General features: G+C 40.0%; 1 protein-coding gene across 8 annotated transcripts in view; it reads right to left on the bottom strand.

The window, feature by feature from the left end:
- mical2b (microtubule associated monooxygenase, calponin and LIM domain containing 2b) overlaps nucleotides 1–17,272 on the bottom strand; it is an 85,873-nt gene that overhangs the window by 54,698 nt on the left and 13,903 nt on the right. For all 8 annotated transcript variants that reach the window (XR_013491640.1, XM_033634388.2, XM_033634390.2 and 5 more), the window contains exon 2: nucleotides 1,209–1,609. Coding sequence is in view for 7 of the 8 variants with exons in the window: in XM_033634388.2 (XP_033490279.2) it covers nucleotides 1,209–1,472 (264 nt within the window). In the remaining variant the exon portion in view is untranslated. The remainder of the gene's footprint in view (nucleotides 1–1,208; nucleotides 1,610–17,272) is intronic.

Raw genomic sequence — 17,272 nt, 5'->3', positions numbered from 1 at the left:
CAGCTGCGTTAAAGTACTGCTAATCCTGCTGGTTCACATTAATAGCTCCATTGGAAGGCTTTTATTTTGAAGCAGCTAAAGGAAAAACTGTATTCACTGCAGAACTAGTAGAACTTCAACTAATGCTGCTTTACAATAAAATTTGGTCTACGCAACAAGATATGGTATATTTGGCACAATATGGTAAGTGGATCACTTTTACAGCACAAGGCAGAGAAAACAGAGAATCTTGACAAGGCATTAAAGAGAAACTTTGTTATTTTTCAACCTGGATTCTATTTTCACATTTTTGAGTCAAAGTGACTAATCGGAACAACAATTTTTGAAACTGGTCCATTATTGAGCGAGACCACTGCAGCTGGCAGCAGTGAAACCAGCTGCAATGTAATCACTTGGGGCAACTATGCACCATCAATGTACATCCACTAAAAGTGCTTGTTTTTGCCACGGACATGTTAAGATTGTTATTCTAAGTGTGTGACAACATTATAGAAAGTATTCCTATAGAGACAGACTTTTTTGTTTAACCAGAAACAGCCTAAAAATCAATGTTGCCAATTGAAATAAACCCTTAATTCACCCAGTTAAAAGCGGAAATATGCTAGCACTATACATGCCAAAATTACTGTTTATTTAAATGAAGTCTGGTGGGTTTAGTAATTCTGGTTAAACAAAAAGGTCAGCTTCTGTAGTAGTCCTTTCCATACAGTTGTCAGACACTTAGAATAATAATTTGAGCCTGTCAGTGGCAAAAAAAAACTTTTAATGGTTGTAAATTGATAGTGCACAATTGCCACAAGTTGTTCAACTTCAAAAACTGTTGTTCCTATTTGTCACTCAGACACAAAAACATGGGTAAACTGGGTCCAGGTTGAAAAATACCAACGTTACCCTTTAAGACTGACTGGCATATTAGCAGTTATAGCTTCCGAGCTACAGCGAAGGGTAACTACATTATGTCACCATGCTTCTTGAGCAACATATTTCTTAAAGATACATAGATGAATTTAACTGTGATGCTTTCCTGTGTGATGACACTATAGTACTTTTTGCTTGGATCTCAAACACTATAAAAAGGTCACAACAATGCCTTTTACGTGAACAAGCACAGTTTACATATTTGTAGTGGCTCATGGCTCAGTTCATTTCCTTTGTCTATTAGTAGCCTCAAACTCCAGTACAGGTCGTCTCCAGTTGGTCTCTCTTACCCTAGTGCCCTGGCAGGCTTTATTCTGGTTGTAGACCTTCTGCTGTGCCCTTTTGTCCAGTTTGGTCCACAGGGCCTTGACCTTCCAGGAGCTGACTGCAGCCTTTAGTGAGCTGAAGAAGTTGCTGTAGTCCAGAGGATCCAGCTCCAGCTGCCTGCAGAGGATGCTGAAAGCCTGCAGAGTCCCTTTACATGTGGATGCTTGGACAAAGTTCTCAAAGAGCACGCTGGCCTGCGCTGTGCGCTCATCCTCCGTCTCACCCATCTGCTCTGATGGTAAAAAGCGTCCAGTCTCCTCAAACACTCTCTGCTTCTCTTTGTGCTTCCTTTACTGTTCACTCCTTCCACACTGTCAGCACTGGACTCCTACAACACGGTGTGTACAGTCATGCTGAGCTAGTTCTGAAAGACACAAAGAGCAAAAAGATTTGTAGACAAAGACACAAGAGACTGGAAATTAAATAATCAGGTGATCAGTCCTATATCCTGAACATATACTATAATTCAAGTTGTTTAGATTTTGCTGATTACTGATAACTAAGACGTGTTTCCTGCACATTGTCCTCTTCATGACACAGCTGTTTCTTATTTTATTATGTAACCAAGCATTTTACAGGAGATGTGCATGAACACAAGTAAACAATAATGTAGTCCAATGAAAATCTGTGCAATAAATACTGCATTTATGAAGCTGTAGTTTCTAACAAAGGTCACTAAAACCTGTCGCCTGGACACAACTTGGAATTGATGGATGAGCAGACAGGATTTACATTTCTAATAGAAACAAAAAAATATTAAATATGTTTGAAATATATCAACAATTTCATAATGAACCATAATTCATTTGGAGCAACTTCCAAGCACATGACCACATGACAACTGTACCTGTGCCAGAATTTTGGGGCCTAAATAATAGGGAAAAGGTTCAGAGACTCCACTCTAGGATATCCCTCAACAGATCCATAACCACAGAAACAAATACTGTTACATTTCTGTAAAACTGGCTGAGATACTTTTGGATACTTGAATAAATAAACCAGACAGGACCAGTCTGTTTTTATGCTAATTCAGTGAATTAAATAAATACCAGGAAAATCAGGGCACTTCATTTAATTGATAAAAAATTAAATAAAACTCCAATATTGCCATAAAATAGTTCTGTTTATTGACTTGCAAGATTTCCCACATTGATGTTGATACTTCAAACTGCACTCATCACAATTTTAAGGAAAAAAGCTTTGATAAACTCACTGTACATTATCTGTCCAGCACCAAACAGACGACACAAAACAATTTATTACTACTGTAATAGTGATTTACACCTCATCATAGAGATGTACAGTTTTTGTTGAATTTGAATGTCGTATGACATTCAACAAATTAATACCCCATGAATGGTCATTAAAATGTCATGTTACATACTTAACATAAACTTATAGGTTTAGGAAAATTAAGTTATGCATGTTAGGTTTAGGAGAGGGAACCTGGTTGGATGTCGTCACGTCACATTATAAACTTTGTCTTAAGCTACGTACTTAACATAAAGCTACAAATTTAACAGTAAGTAATGTAGGTTAGGTTTAAGTAAATACAGTCGAATAGGTTAGGTTTAGGAAAAGAAACATGGTTGGGTGTCATTACATCACATTACATATTAACCTTAAGTTGAGTACATAAACTTAAGTTACATACTAAAGGTAAAGTTACGTAGGTTAGGTTTTGGAAAGTAAAGTTATGTACGTTAGGTTTAGAAGAAGAAACCTGGTTGGGCATTGTCACATCACGTTACTTACTTAACATAAAATTATGCTGGTAAGGTTATGCGAGTGAAGTTACGTAGGTTAAGTTTAGGAAAGAAACATGACGACATACCTTAAAATAACTCAAAGGGTGCTTGGTTTCACACAAGACACAAACGTCTGTCTCTTGGGGGAATGTCCTGTGTTGTTTGACCACCCAACCTGCCTCCTTACATAGACTTAAGCTCTTAATACTACTTCATTCTTTACTCTGGTGAACACACTGGTCATGTGATCACAACCTTCCTGATTGCATGGGTCATGTGTAGTGTATGAGAACAGCCTGGTAATCATGATGTTCGTTATCCTCTGCAATACATGAGGACACACACTATGTGGTGGAAAACTTTGAAATCATATAAAGGAGAGATCACATTCCAAATGTAAGGAATGTCTGCAGCTCCCTCTGAAAATAAACTGCAGGGATCAATGTGTTGCCTCATATAGCCACAGTGTCATGTCCTGCATTCTGTATGAGGTGTCCAGGGACACACAGAGCTTTGACGATACGTCCCTGAACAGGACTAATATTTCTAGCCAACAACAACAACCCTGCAGAGTTCAAACAGTCATTAATTAAGCTGCACATATTTTTCTCTACAACAAAGATATTTTCCCCCTCCAGCTCCACTGAATGCCTGATAGGATTATGACAGAGAGTGCGCTTGGAGGGGTTCAGCTGAGCAGTCATGGGAGAAGCTCAAACGCTGTGGTTGCAGGAATACAGACAAAACAGTCACACAGTCACATCACATGCAAGCAGCCACTTGGTGAGGCACAAGATGTAGAAGAAACAACCCTAAAATACAGCAGATATACACAGCAGACTACAAACTTTGTCCCCCCTGCTGTACAAACTGTTCTAGGCTTGCAGCCCATAGCACATGAGGGAGTTTACCCGTTATCAGGAGATCATTACTTTAGTATTCATCCAGAGTCCTGGGGTAAAAGGAATGTCCTGATTCCTGGTTATATTTGGTGATCTAATCTTATTTGAGAGGTCAAGGGCATCTAATGATGGTTTCAAGTTGAGTTAATAGCAGAAATATCTCCACTTTCAGTGTCTTCCAATTAGGGCTGTCCCGAATACCATTTTTTAACATTCGGACCTTCGGCAGAATTTGATGGCACAACAGTCTCCTTCAGTACATTATTCTATGCTTTCTTTTGATTTTCACATTGGCTAGTCATCCAGTTTAATTTGTCTTCTGATTAAATCGGAACCGTTGAAACAAGTTGTAGGAAGCCTCTGCAAGTAACTGGTTGCTGGCAGACACTCTGTGCTGCAATAAAATGGTTAATCAGCAGTGCCGTGCACTGTAGATCCAATGTGCTGCTGGTTCTGCCGGCCTGAATAGAATATAATGTCTATAGCCTTACTGTTGTGTGTACAGCCTTTATAGACTGAGCTGAGTAGTGATGCGTGGGTCGACCCGTAACCCGCGGGACCCACAAATGGACCTGCGGGTCGGGCAGCAGTGATCGTCTGTTAAATTGGTCTGTAAATGATATTTTGACATTATTGGTTATTACTGTCATGGCATCCGAAGGTACTGATGCGTTGAGCAGGTGACAGTCTGCAGCCGCTTTCAAAAAGAAACTTGTTGAAACTTTAAACAATTAATTTATTGTACAAAACGGGGGAAACAAACTTTGACAAAAACGGTTCCATAATTCATATTAAATTCAAAAGATAACGAAAAACAGCTACAAGTTCGAGGGAATAGTGATATGATGGTAAAACTTGGCATTGATCCACAGCCTCAGACGGATGCACTCAAGCGTGCCGTGCGCACAAGCTCAGTTGGCAGGCTATACTATATTTTCACGTTTTTTAACAATGCAATTTAAAAGTTTTGATTTTTATTGATAACCTACATTTACCAACAACAAAAAGACTACATTTAGGACCAAAAAAATATGTAAAAAAAAAAAAAAAAAAAAGTAAATAAAAAAAACAAATACTGAATACCAAATTTTCAGAACGAATACCTACCCATAGAAATGAATATTCGAATATCCGAATATTTGGGTACAGCCCTACTTCCAATGAGTTTTTAACGACCCAGGATCAGTACATCCCATGGTTATCTGCTTTTCAGGTTCATACTTGTATTTGGGATTTTACTGGACAGTGTGAGACCTAACACATTCAGTGCCCTGGGCAAACTTCCCCTGCATCCCCCTTTTCATTTCCTATTATTCTAATGCTCTCCACATACACTCCCCTCCATTATACCGATCAAGCATGTTCTAACTTAAGGCTGCAGCTGACCATTTGGGTACCCTAAGCTTAACTGCATGTTGTCCGTACACATCTGCATTTCCTGGCTGTGAGGTAATTAATGAGATCATCATATGACAGCTTACGAGTGAGTTCTGCATTGACATTGATGACAGCAAGACCACTCAGACATTCCTATCCAATTGTTGAACGAAGGGATGCTTTCATTAGCTTAGGTTTAAATAAAATCCCTCACCAGAGGCAACTGACTGTATTAATAACTAATAATGGCCTAAAAGCATGAGCACACTGCTCTGGGAGCTCACGCTGCAGCTGTGCTGTGTGTACTAAACAGCGGCGAATGTTAGCTCAAACCCTGTTGTGTCGGAGAGGGTCTTAACTGTTTATGCAGTACCTTTGGTTCTGAATGATGATGGTCATATTGGGCCATTTTGGTGTCCCCTCCAGCAGTGGTGGGGACACCACTAACATGTGATGCACATATCTGTAGCGGCAACACTGTTCTGACTGTGATGACCATTCACTGATGAACACATTAAGGTGAACTGCATTGCCAGGACTAAAGATATTATAATACCCTTAGTACAGACCAACCATTAGCAAATCTTTGGATCATTTTTACCTTTTGTTTATATACAGTATATGGAAATGTAGATGAATCAGACATTGCTTATCATTAAATTCAGCTCTAACATCTGTGCATACAATGATTTTTTCTCATCTCTTAAACTACATAACCCCTTGGTCTCAGGCTTCACCCTCCACCATGAAACCACTGACATCCCTTTACAACCAAGCTATCCAAGTTCTGGACAAGAAATCACCAATCACCTGCATAATCTCAGTTTTGACAATTTCATTAATTACTCCAACTTCACACTTACATTCCAATGTGTCCAGCATCTAGCTCCACCCTTTATTTTCCAGCTTTCATAACCAGACTTCACTACGCTGCCACCAACACACAAAGTACATCAGAAGTAAATTTTTATATGTCTTCTAGTTGGTGAAGAAGTTTTTCTCAAATTCAAACAGCTAAGATTTTCAAACAAATTTCAGTGTAAGTGAGCACACAACTCATTTGGAAAATGTAGCCCTTTTCAGTCTGAATATAATGTTGTCACATTAACCAATGGTTTAAACTCTAACTCTACCCAGCAACACACTCTCAAGTTATCTCAAGCTGATGCCATGCATTTCCTGGATAACATCTTTGTCAAAGTTGAGTATCAGATCCCGATTGCTGGAAGCTTCACAGTGTTATAGCCATGGAATCTGCTGTCCTGGAGGAGTTTGGAAAAGGGTAATGTTTCTTACACACACACACAGACACACACTGCCCAACAGGCCTGAAACAAAATCACCTGAAAACCTGTGGATGTGCTCCGTATGCAATTGAGTGTGCGTCATGGCAAGGGAAAGTGCATGCTGCAAGGACCTGGCTGGCCCTTTAGTTTGTGCCAGTCGCCTATCCCACGTCACATACACACCCCACTACCCAAGAAACACACACTTTCCCTTTAAGTCTTTGAGTGGCCCAGAGGGAGTCTCAGATCTCTGCTACCTAACATTCTGGCAGCAGACAGTAGCCTCTCAGTTACAATTACCCCCTCTGGACACACACACACATACACACACACACACACACACACACACACAATTGTAACCCTTAGACCTTTCATGCTATTCCATGCCCTGCCCAGATAAAAAAGTTTCCAAAGCTTTGTTCCTTGTTTCTAATTAAAAACTGGACTTCACCTCAGCCATTAAGCTGATAATATCTGCTTCAGTGGGAATATCAGTGAATCAATGTGTTTGGCTGGTGGACTATAACCATTTACTTTAGACTGCCTCTGAAAAATACCCTTTGAATACCTGTCTCATCCATATCCCTAAAGCACAGGGAACAATGGGACACAATGAGCTTGAAACAAGGAAAATCAAGGAATTCGTTTAAGCAATAAGCCACAATAGGCTGTGGTTTACAGTAAAGTAAAGTTACTGTAAACCAGTAGTTACTATATATACCTGGCAATGTTCAATAAAAAATAAACACATAGCAACAAATCATCCAATAATTTACGGATAACAAATATTCATCCTTCTGCCAAGAAAGGTAGTTCTTCAGCGACATTTAACAGAATGGTTGCCAAGCAACCCACAGATTTAGTGGAAAGTACCAGCTGCTTTACAAATCTGTGACGATGGAGCCAAGCAAGTTCACCCCCTTGGGCTCTCTAGTACCAATGTTAGGAGGAAGAAAAAAGTTCTCATCATGTTGCAGTTACATTATAACCACATATGTATCTACCATTGGCAACTATTACCCCCACTTAACCCTGGCTGTTTTCACTTGCCAGCAATATAATTTTTGAAACTGGAAAATGAATTCCCAGCTGAAAACAAGTGAGAATGCTGAAAACTGAAATTACAAAGAATTGCTAAAAATACACAAATCTTAAAGTGCAGAAGCATTTCCCTGCACTGCTGAAAAACCTGGAAATCGAATGGATAAAACTGGCAAGTTGGAAGCTGAAAAGTGGCTAAGAGCTGAAATACATTGCTAAAAAAAAAGAAGCTAATCTGTAATACTGTTAAAGGCAGGGGTTGAAATTAATTAACTTAAAAGACTGAAAGAAGAAATGCTTTGTACTTCAAAAAGCATAAAAGGTAGAAAAAAGTTTAATGCAAGCATGACTGTCCTTGAAGAGCATATCGTTTTGGCATTAATATGTTGTCTGTAGTTTAAAGTGTGCAGAATTAGCAGTCAATTGGAAAATGTACAGAAGAAGTGACCTGTTTAAAGTGTAAATAAATGCAGCTAAGCCAATCATAACAAAAGACCAAAACTATCCACTCTATAGTTGGAAAAAACATCCTGGTATCAGCTCAGAGACCGACTGCCCTACTTGTGTGTGACTCTAAGGACCAGAAATGATATACTGCAACTCCCTCTGACCTGTCAGGCCAAGTGTGCGCTGATATGAACACAGAGCTAGAAAGCTATGGGAAAGATCACAATCCTTGGAAGCTAGACTGTATATAACCACATCTAGTAGGGTGCATTCTGGGAGTCTTGGTACAGGAAGTGGTTAAGTTGATATCTCTTTCCAAGTGTGTGTGTGTGTGTGTGTGTGTGTGTGTGTGTGTGTGTTGTTAGGTCATAGGGTTTGCATTTCTAGCCGTATTTTCAGTGGGAGATCAGCACAACACATGGAGATGTTTCTATTCCAATCTAATTATAGTGAATGTATTTTCTGTTCAAACATAATATATGAAATGCTCACAAATCTAAATGGAGACTTTAAAGACCAACACAAAAAGTTGTTGTTGTTTTTTTATTTGTCACAGGTGGATTGACTGACGTGCTGACTGGTGGATTCATTGGCTAGGTTATCCTGGTATTACCATAAAACACTAACAGAGAATATCATATTTTTTCTAACCCTTTATTTATGTGTTCCCTTTCAATTGCTCTTAAAATTGTATGTACAGTATATCTTAACCTGACATTTCTTACTCTTAAAATCCAACTTGCAGGTTGGAGACCGTGGTGAATGTGTAGGAAAATGATGTAGAAACTCGATTAAAACAAAAAACAAAAACATATACACACTACAGTGACTTTTGGGGTCGTTTTTGTAAGAGAATTTTGCTTCTGCATCTAAAAACCCACTAACTGGAAGGGACGTAGCGTAAGGGAGCGCGGCCGAGTTCAATTGAGTGTAACATTAATAAACATGGATCCCAGTACTAGTTTTGAGACTGAAGAGGTTGGAAATGTACATTCATATGCATATGACGGCCCACAGGCTTATAATTATGAACCTGCTAGGCGTCCAAGAGACCAGGAACAGATCAGGGTTAGGAGAAATAACGGCCACAGGTGAGAAATAGAGCTGTGGTGTGAGGAGAACCAGTGGAGAAATGGCAGATGTCTTGGACAGCTAAAGATGTCTAACGCTGTGTTCACATCACAACATTAAGTTTGCCATCACATATTAGGTTATAACAAAGCTACCAATAGTTCTGCCAGTATTAGATATGCTACTTACCCATAACAGAAACTAATGCGCAAATATCAGCTTATATCAGACGTGTCTTGCTATACGTGTTATAACTCCGCATTATGATGTATTGATGTCCGCAAGGGAGAGAGGGAGAGAGAGAGAGATACAAAGATTTCCTGATAATTTTTTGTATGATAGGTGCTTGTGTGGGAACTGCCAGCCCATGTCCTCAGCTGTGGAGAGTATATGCTGCAGGGAGGTGGATACCTTCTGGGCTCTGGTGGAGAATCTGACCCCCAGACCAGACATAACATGCCTCACACTGCCCATCAACCCTTATGCCGCCCGCTCCCGTCTCAAACACGGAGGCCTCCCTCTCCGCGGAGCCCGCCCACCCTCGCATATATCCCAGAGGCGCGGAGAGGGAGACCCGAGGCTCGCGGCCTCGGGGGTATGTGTGGGACCTGAGGCTCAGGTCTCTCCGGGGGTATGTGCGAGGGCGGGCGGGCTCCGCCAGGAACATAATCCTCCTGTCCAAAATGAGCGCTGCACACGACCGCGTTTTTGGTCACAGATGAAGCCGTGAAATCACATCTCTTCACCTGCACAAAACATACCCAGGCACGAAAACTAACTCCACTCTTTTTTCTGTCCGGAAAATGGTGGACTCGATGTCCTCACAGACTCAAGTTTGTGCAACCTGCACAAACACGATAATTGGGCATAATCACAAATGGTGAAATGCACTGTTAACAACCAAAAAAATACTAACTCACAAGTTTACTACCGCTCAGACTCACTACCACCTACTACTGCGCATTGGACAGAGGCAGGGTCAAGGATGCAGAGTCCCTCTCATGACGTAGTATCAGGCGATGTTGGAAAAAAAAGCATTTTTAGAAGAGGAGCTAAAAAGAGCCACTTTTTCCTCTGAATTTGTGCCCTTATGTCGTGTAAACCATAATAAATTCTGAATTAATTTCTCATATGGTAATTTTCAGACAAGGTTATGTATATATTTTTTAAAAAAAAATTAACCTGCAAGTTGCACTTTAAAGTGACAATTCAGATGCTTTTGGTCCTCACTCACTAAATGACAATGTAACTGCTGCAACAGTACAACTAATTTGTGCTCTTCAAATAAAAGTTTTAATATTTACATTTACATTTTATTGCCCTAACTATTTATAGTGCACAGCTATCTCAGACGTTTTAACATCAACTTAAATCTTAATTGCTTTCATTGTTTATGATTCACCTGACAATATAACTTCTTTTAGCGCTCACTGGTCATTCAACTGACATTTCTACTGCTTCCCCGGCTCATACATAAGTTAATGTTTCAGCTGTTTTCATTTCTTACTCATCAGCTGGAGGAAATCTTTTATTATTGCAATCTGCTTTTCAGCTAACTTTTTTAACTGTTAAGTTAACTGTAATATAGTTAACAAGAACTATCACTTTGTGGTTTGTGGTCATAGTACAATTATAGTTTGAATCTATGTCCATGAAAACATGGATGCTTTTTACACATCTTAACACCTGGCATTACAAAAGATCTCTACAATTAGCACAGTTTCAAGGTGGACACCCAAGATTAGTGTCACCAATTCAGTATCTGACCAAAAGTCTTTCCCTTCTTTATGTTCTTTCGACATTGGATAATGGCCATTAAAGTGTTTTTGCAGGACATTATGATGCCACAGTGAAGTTCACCTGTTACTTTTTTGATAAAATGTCATCATTATTATAGCATAATTTCATCATTATATCCTGTTTGTGTGAAATTCTGTCATAATTAGCATATGAATTCTTGTGTATAGCCAAAACCATGTTTTGTAAGGTCACAGTGACCTTGACCTTTGACTATCGACCACCAAATTCTAATAAATTCTTTGTTGAGTCCAAGTGGACGTTTGTGTCAAATGTGAGGAAAATCCCTCCAAGAGTTCAAGAGAAGGAGACAGATGCAAGGTCACAGTGACCCAAAATCTAATCAGTTCATCCTTGAGTCCAAGTAGACGTTTGTATCCAATTTGAAAAAATTCCCAGAAAGAGTTCTTAAGATCAAGAGATTGAGCTGGACAGACAGATGGACGGACAGACAACCCCCCAAGAATAATGCCTCTGGCCTTGGCTATCACCAGCAGAGAGGCATAAAATGGTGACCAACATTCCCATTAAAGGAAAATGTGTAACAGCATTTCCATAGTTTTGTTTGGTAACTGTAAACTCTCAGCTGGTGTGTACAGTCAGATCATTAGTGCTTCCGTTACTGTAATGACCCAACGTGATTACGCAACATCTCATTTTACAGCCTCTCTCTGCTCTATACATAGATGCCAATTTATGTCACTAATGCACACAAATTAACACGGAACATTCTTATAATGTATATCTATTTCTGAATACTAATTTGATGATGTGTTAATCAAGTCAGCTATTTCAATAGGTTCAAGTGTCCATAGGGGAGGTGTAACCTGCAAAACAAGAACCTTTAAAGAGTAACAGGATACTAACAGTATTTAAATATATATATATATATATATATATATATATATATATAAAAACCGGTATGTATGCAAAGGATACCATCCACTTAGATGTTAAGGTCAGGCGTCACTGTTAAGATCAGTGCACCAGCAGGTGAGTCTTAAGTGGAGATAAAAAACAGGTGATTAGATCTGTAGGTACAGAGCTGTGGTATCTTAGGATAAGGTAAGGCATTTCTGCTTTATAAATTACTGAAACAATCCATAATCAGGATTGTTGCTGATTGGTTTCCTGTTGATGTAGGACTAATTGATGTACTGACTTATCATCTCAGCTCTTTGCTTAATGCTACATGAATTAAGCTTTCCTCATAGCAAAGCAATTTCTTGTGCTAACGTTCATGTGACTGTGAGACTGTGAAAAATCTCACATTATTATTTCAGATACAGATTTAACCCATGGCATTACCTGAATGCGCAACAGTTCCATCACAGTAAATAATTTCTACATTTACATAGACCTCTAAATCAATCTCTGCACTGTATCTTACATTTACAGTGTTGGCATTGATCTATCAATCAAAGGATATACCAGACTTTGGCTGATAATACAGCTGTCTTTACATGAAAACTGGGCCTTGTGGAACTCTGCCCAAAAAGAAAGCAAGACTTTGAACAAAGTTTTGCTATAGATAGAGAGATAGAGGCTTGGATCTCCAACAGGAAACTCACTCATCTTTTCAAGAAAAAGCTGGTACAGCAAAATCAATCTCAACAGACAGGCTGTGGTCAAAGTGAGAAAGCCCAGTTGACATTCCAAAGCCAAAAGACGTCTACAGCCTAGAATTAGAGGGATCTGGATCCCACATTTTACAGAGGAAACATGATGTCTTATCAATTTCAAGAAAAACAAAGCCAAAGTGAGAAAGCAGAAAATAGTTCACGGTCCATGGACATGGTCCTTCAACTGCTCAAATAGCAGCTTGAATTCAGCCAACCCAGCGCAAACTCCCCACCAGATCAGCAAACTGTTGCTGCTGCTGTTACATTAGCCCCTTCTACACTGCCAGATTTTCCGCAAATGTTGGGCCATTTTAGACAGCGTTTAGACACACGAAGCCGGATTGGCGAGTTGATCTGAGGTGCCCAATTTTCCACCTCGTAGGGTAGTCATATTAGCGGAACCCTTTTATTTTAAACACACCGAGGTGGCCTTCCACAGCGGGAGGGGCTGTTGAAGACTTGTGGGAGGAGCTGTTGATGACACGGCAGTTGCGAGCCACTGGCAGTGGATAAACAGGAAACAGCTGATAGCAGGAATTAGTGAGCAGCTAGTAGCAAGAGGGGAACGCAAACCTGACAGACACTGTAAAGATGAGCAACTGGGGAGACAAGGAATTGTGCGTCCTCCTTGCCCTCACAAACGAAGAGGCCATTAACCGTCAGATGACAGGGACGGTGAAGAACGGGCCGACTTACGAGAGAATCGCCGAAGGACGGACTAGCTGCGGCTTCCCTTCCACGTCACTGTTTATGTCACACGCTGAGCTACACATTGTGTTACTTGCCCACGCCCCCCATTGCCCCGAAAAAGGCGCATTCTGTATAAACAAAAGTAGGTAGGTGGCATTTTGCCGCACTCCCCGATTTTATTTTTATACTGCCAATGCTGAAAGAAGACTGATTGGGCTTTCCTGCAAATTTGCATAATTCCTATCTAAAAAGGCCTATAGATTAGACTCAGTCCACCGAAACCCCGGAGCTGGGGTTTACACCAGCTGAATTCAAGTTGCTACTACTGCTACTGGGTCCATCTCCAGATCTCTCCATACTCCCAGCGACTAGGTGAAATGGGAACATCAAGTGTAAGATTCAACTTATTTCTGTAGTCTAGTTTTAAAAAGTAAAGTTATGTTAAATCACAATACTTGTAGAATCGCAATACTTGAAAATCACAATACATATCAAATAGGCACGTTAGAATTTTAAAAGTATCAAATCAGGAGGTAAGCATATCGGCCAAGCCCTAGAGGCCAGTCTCAGCCAGATAATAAAGGTCACATGCTACATTCACTTTTGAGTTAGATACTGTGATCTACAGTCATAATGATCTCAAATAACTCATAAACTCAGTTTCTGAATTTGTGGAAAGGAGTTATGCCATAACCTGTGACTGAACCATAATATGTTCCATCAACACAATATGAAACAGGAATTCAACACTGCTGGAATCTGGACTGTTTCCACACTCAAATCAAGAAATACTTAAGACTATAAAATTGTCTTTGGGTTTTCGTTTGTCTTTATGGGAATCCTTGCCAAACATAACCAACACGGGCAGTTCATCTCTACAAACAAGATTCTTCATCACATTCTTCAGCTTTGACTTATGTGTCTGTTTCAATACTCAGAAGTTGATTCCAAAATAAGTATGAACTGACACAGTCTGCTTGTGTTAGCACTTCCCCTGTTTAGGGATAAGCTGAAAAAACTTCACTATGATGTACATGTGGCTGGACATGGAAGTGTCCCCTTGCTGTAAGAAGAACTGATCACACAGTACAACCCTTTAACATTATCCAGAAATCATGTTGATAAAACTGGGGAGACGCTGTACTGATTAAACCAAGATTAACACCTAATAATTGAGAATCCCAACAAATGTTAGAATATATGGCAAACAATTAATTTAACTACTATGCAAATATAAATGCTATTGAACTACCAGCAGGCTACTGTAAAATGTAGTTAAACTACTGGTTCATGACTCCCTGACACTGCCTATTTGAACAAATTATATCACACAGTAACACTACCTTTTTTGTATTTTTAGGAGACAGACATCTTGTTTAAATAAAACATATAGCAATTATCAATGGACAAAACTGGTTCATGGGTTACTTCCCACATCATATCCAGTAAGTGGAGCCACACATTGTGAGCAGTGCATCTTGGCAGTGCAAACAGGGTGCTTAAAATATGTACTGTATTTCAGTGACTGCCATGCATAACAGTTCCTGGCATTTCCCAAACTGAGCCTAGCAATATTAGAGGTGACATGACAAGTTCCTGTGGAGCAGGACCCAAACAGAAACTAAAATTCCATTATGATTTGTTCTTTCCCCAACTGCATTTTTAAAAACTGACCTCAAAATGCAAGCAGACACGTAATGGAGGAGCCCTGTTGGGTTGGGTTAGTAATATGAAACTGGACATGTACTTCACTCTGAAACAGCAAGGAGAGATCATTGGCATAAAAGCTGTTGGGTTTTCCATTACAACCTCAGAGAGTGATAAGGTGTTCAAAGTTAGTTTAATGAGACATAAAAAGTAACAACATTTATCTTGTGTTTTATATCCTGACATAAACAAAGCCCAGGAAAGAAAGATGGTCGATTTAGTTGTTTAAAGTCAATGGCCTGTGGATGAACGTGTGTGTGTGTGTGTGTGTGTGTGCCTGCATGCGTGTGAGAATGTCTGAGAGAGGGCTCAAAGCTGAGTCAACAAGTTCCTACCCAGACAGACGAGATGCCAAGCGAGAGAGAGAGGGAAAACACAGAGTGGGAGAGACGTAAGGGAGACACATAAATGTGAGGACTCTACAGATGGACGGAAAGGGAGTGTTAGGTCCAGAGAACATCATTGCAGATTCTTTCATTTTGAAATGTATGGAATTTAAATCCGACCGCAGAGAGTACATACTTGGCTGGGAGACATGGTATTCCTGAATGTGATGCTGATTAGCTCCAGCAGCAGCGATTTCCTCTAAAAACAGGAAATGTGAACAGCTGGAATGTCAGAGAGACGAAGTGTGGGCCTGCTGCCTTCTACTCAGAGACACACCACAGAAAAGTCTAATGCATCTGAGATGTCTGAACATCACACTGCAGTGGCAGGATGTGGACAAAATTCCCATAAAATCCTGAGAGATTTGGTTTTGAAATTACTGAGCAACATCATCCACTAATGAATAAATTATAATCACAATAGTTTTCACGAAGTACCACAAAATGTATCCAAATGATCAGACAATGAGTATGTTATTGGGTCGACAGTTGCTTGAGAAAAAAAATCCTGATAGATACCAAATAAATACCAAAAATAATGCATGTGTGGATTTCAGAAGTCAGAGGTTCTTGAAACAATTAATAGATGTATGTAAATTAATGTTAATCTACTTTGGCATGTATAATAAACTGGCATCTAAGTGTAGAAGAAGGTTTAGAAACTTGGAAAGTTCAACTTAAAGACAGACCTCTCCTCATCACATGACCCTGAAATCAACCCAGGATAATTTCACCAGAAAAGCAATTTTCCATCTTTCTCCTGCATGGGAACCAGAAGAATCTGTGAGCTCATGTTTTATTTACTCTGGCTGATGCGATTGGTCTCCCTCCTGTTCAAACTTTCCCAGCTGACGAGACACTGGTCTGGCCAATCACAACCGTTTATCTGATATGGGACAGGTTTAATACGATGACTGACGACTTGGGGGGCCTTCACACTTTACGCAAAATACATGATGATATTATTTTTGGCTTACACACCCTTGCACAGAGGGCCACTACGGTACTGACCTAATTTAGTAAAGAGGAGCGCTGTTTTGAAAACCAAGATGGCTGCACCTGACGTGGAACTTTCTGTTTAAGTAAAACTTTCAAACTCTGATGGCAAAAATGGCTAAACTGGGAACCAGATAAATCTCAGTGGCCATGTTTCATTTGCTCTGGTGGATGCGTCTGGTCCCCCATCTGTTCAAACAGATTTCCAGCCAACCAGATGCTGGGCAGCCAAATCACAACCATTTATCTAATCAGAGTTTTTTTCCCCCTTTTTTTAAGATAAATTTGTGAGCTTTTGCCTCGTTTTTAGGACAGCTCAAAATTGACAGGAAAGAGGGCAGTTCCCAACTGGTCCAGCCACAGGGTCCAGGTTGGTCCTTAATCATTTGTTCAAGGTCTACACAGTTTAATCCTTGCATCCTCTGCTTCATACTTGCTTTTGGCCATGTCATCGGGCTAGTTTGCTGTCTTTTTCATGCGGTGGTCCATTAGTCACTCACTCTACAGGGGGGAACAGCACTTCAAAATAAAAGCTCTGTGCCAGAAATTCACTGCACCTCAAAATTAAGTTTATTTTTCTCATGTCACTTGTGGTCCTTTCAGAATGGACCCAGGACCCACTTTTGGACTGGGACCCACCAGTCTGGAACCACTGATTTGACAGTATCAAATCTGAATCAAGATTCTGTTACTGCATTGCCTATTTCTCACCTCAAACGTTTTCAGAAACACATTTGAGTGTAGGCTACAGTTTAGCTATAATATATGTATGTATGGTATATCTTGTATATGTATTGATACAATATACACATTTCATTGCTCTGAGTGGTTGTAAGTCTTTCCAATTGTGTCCAGAGGCATTTTGGTCAGCGGCATTGCCCGTTAAGAACGGCGATGCCAGGCTAAGAACTTGTTCAGAGACATAGTGATGCTACATGATCACAGCTCATCTCTACA

The sequence above is a fragment of the Epinephelus lanceolatus genome, chromosome 5 (genome assembly GCF_041903045.1).
Source record: "Epinephelus lanceolatus isolate andai-2023 chromosome 5, ASM4190304v1, whole genome shotgun sequence".
NCBI lineage: Eukaryota > Metazoa > Chordata > Actinopteri > Perciformes > Serranidae > Epinephelus > Epinephelus lanceolatus.
Note: the sequence above shows the minus strand (reverse complement) of the source record. Positions and strands in the feature narration are given on the sequence as shown.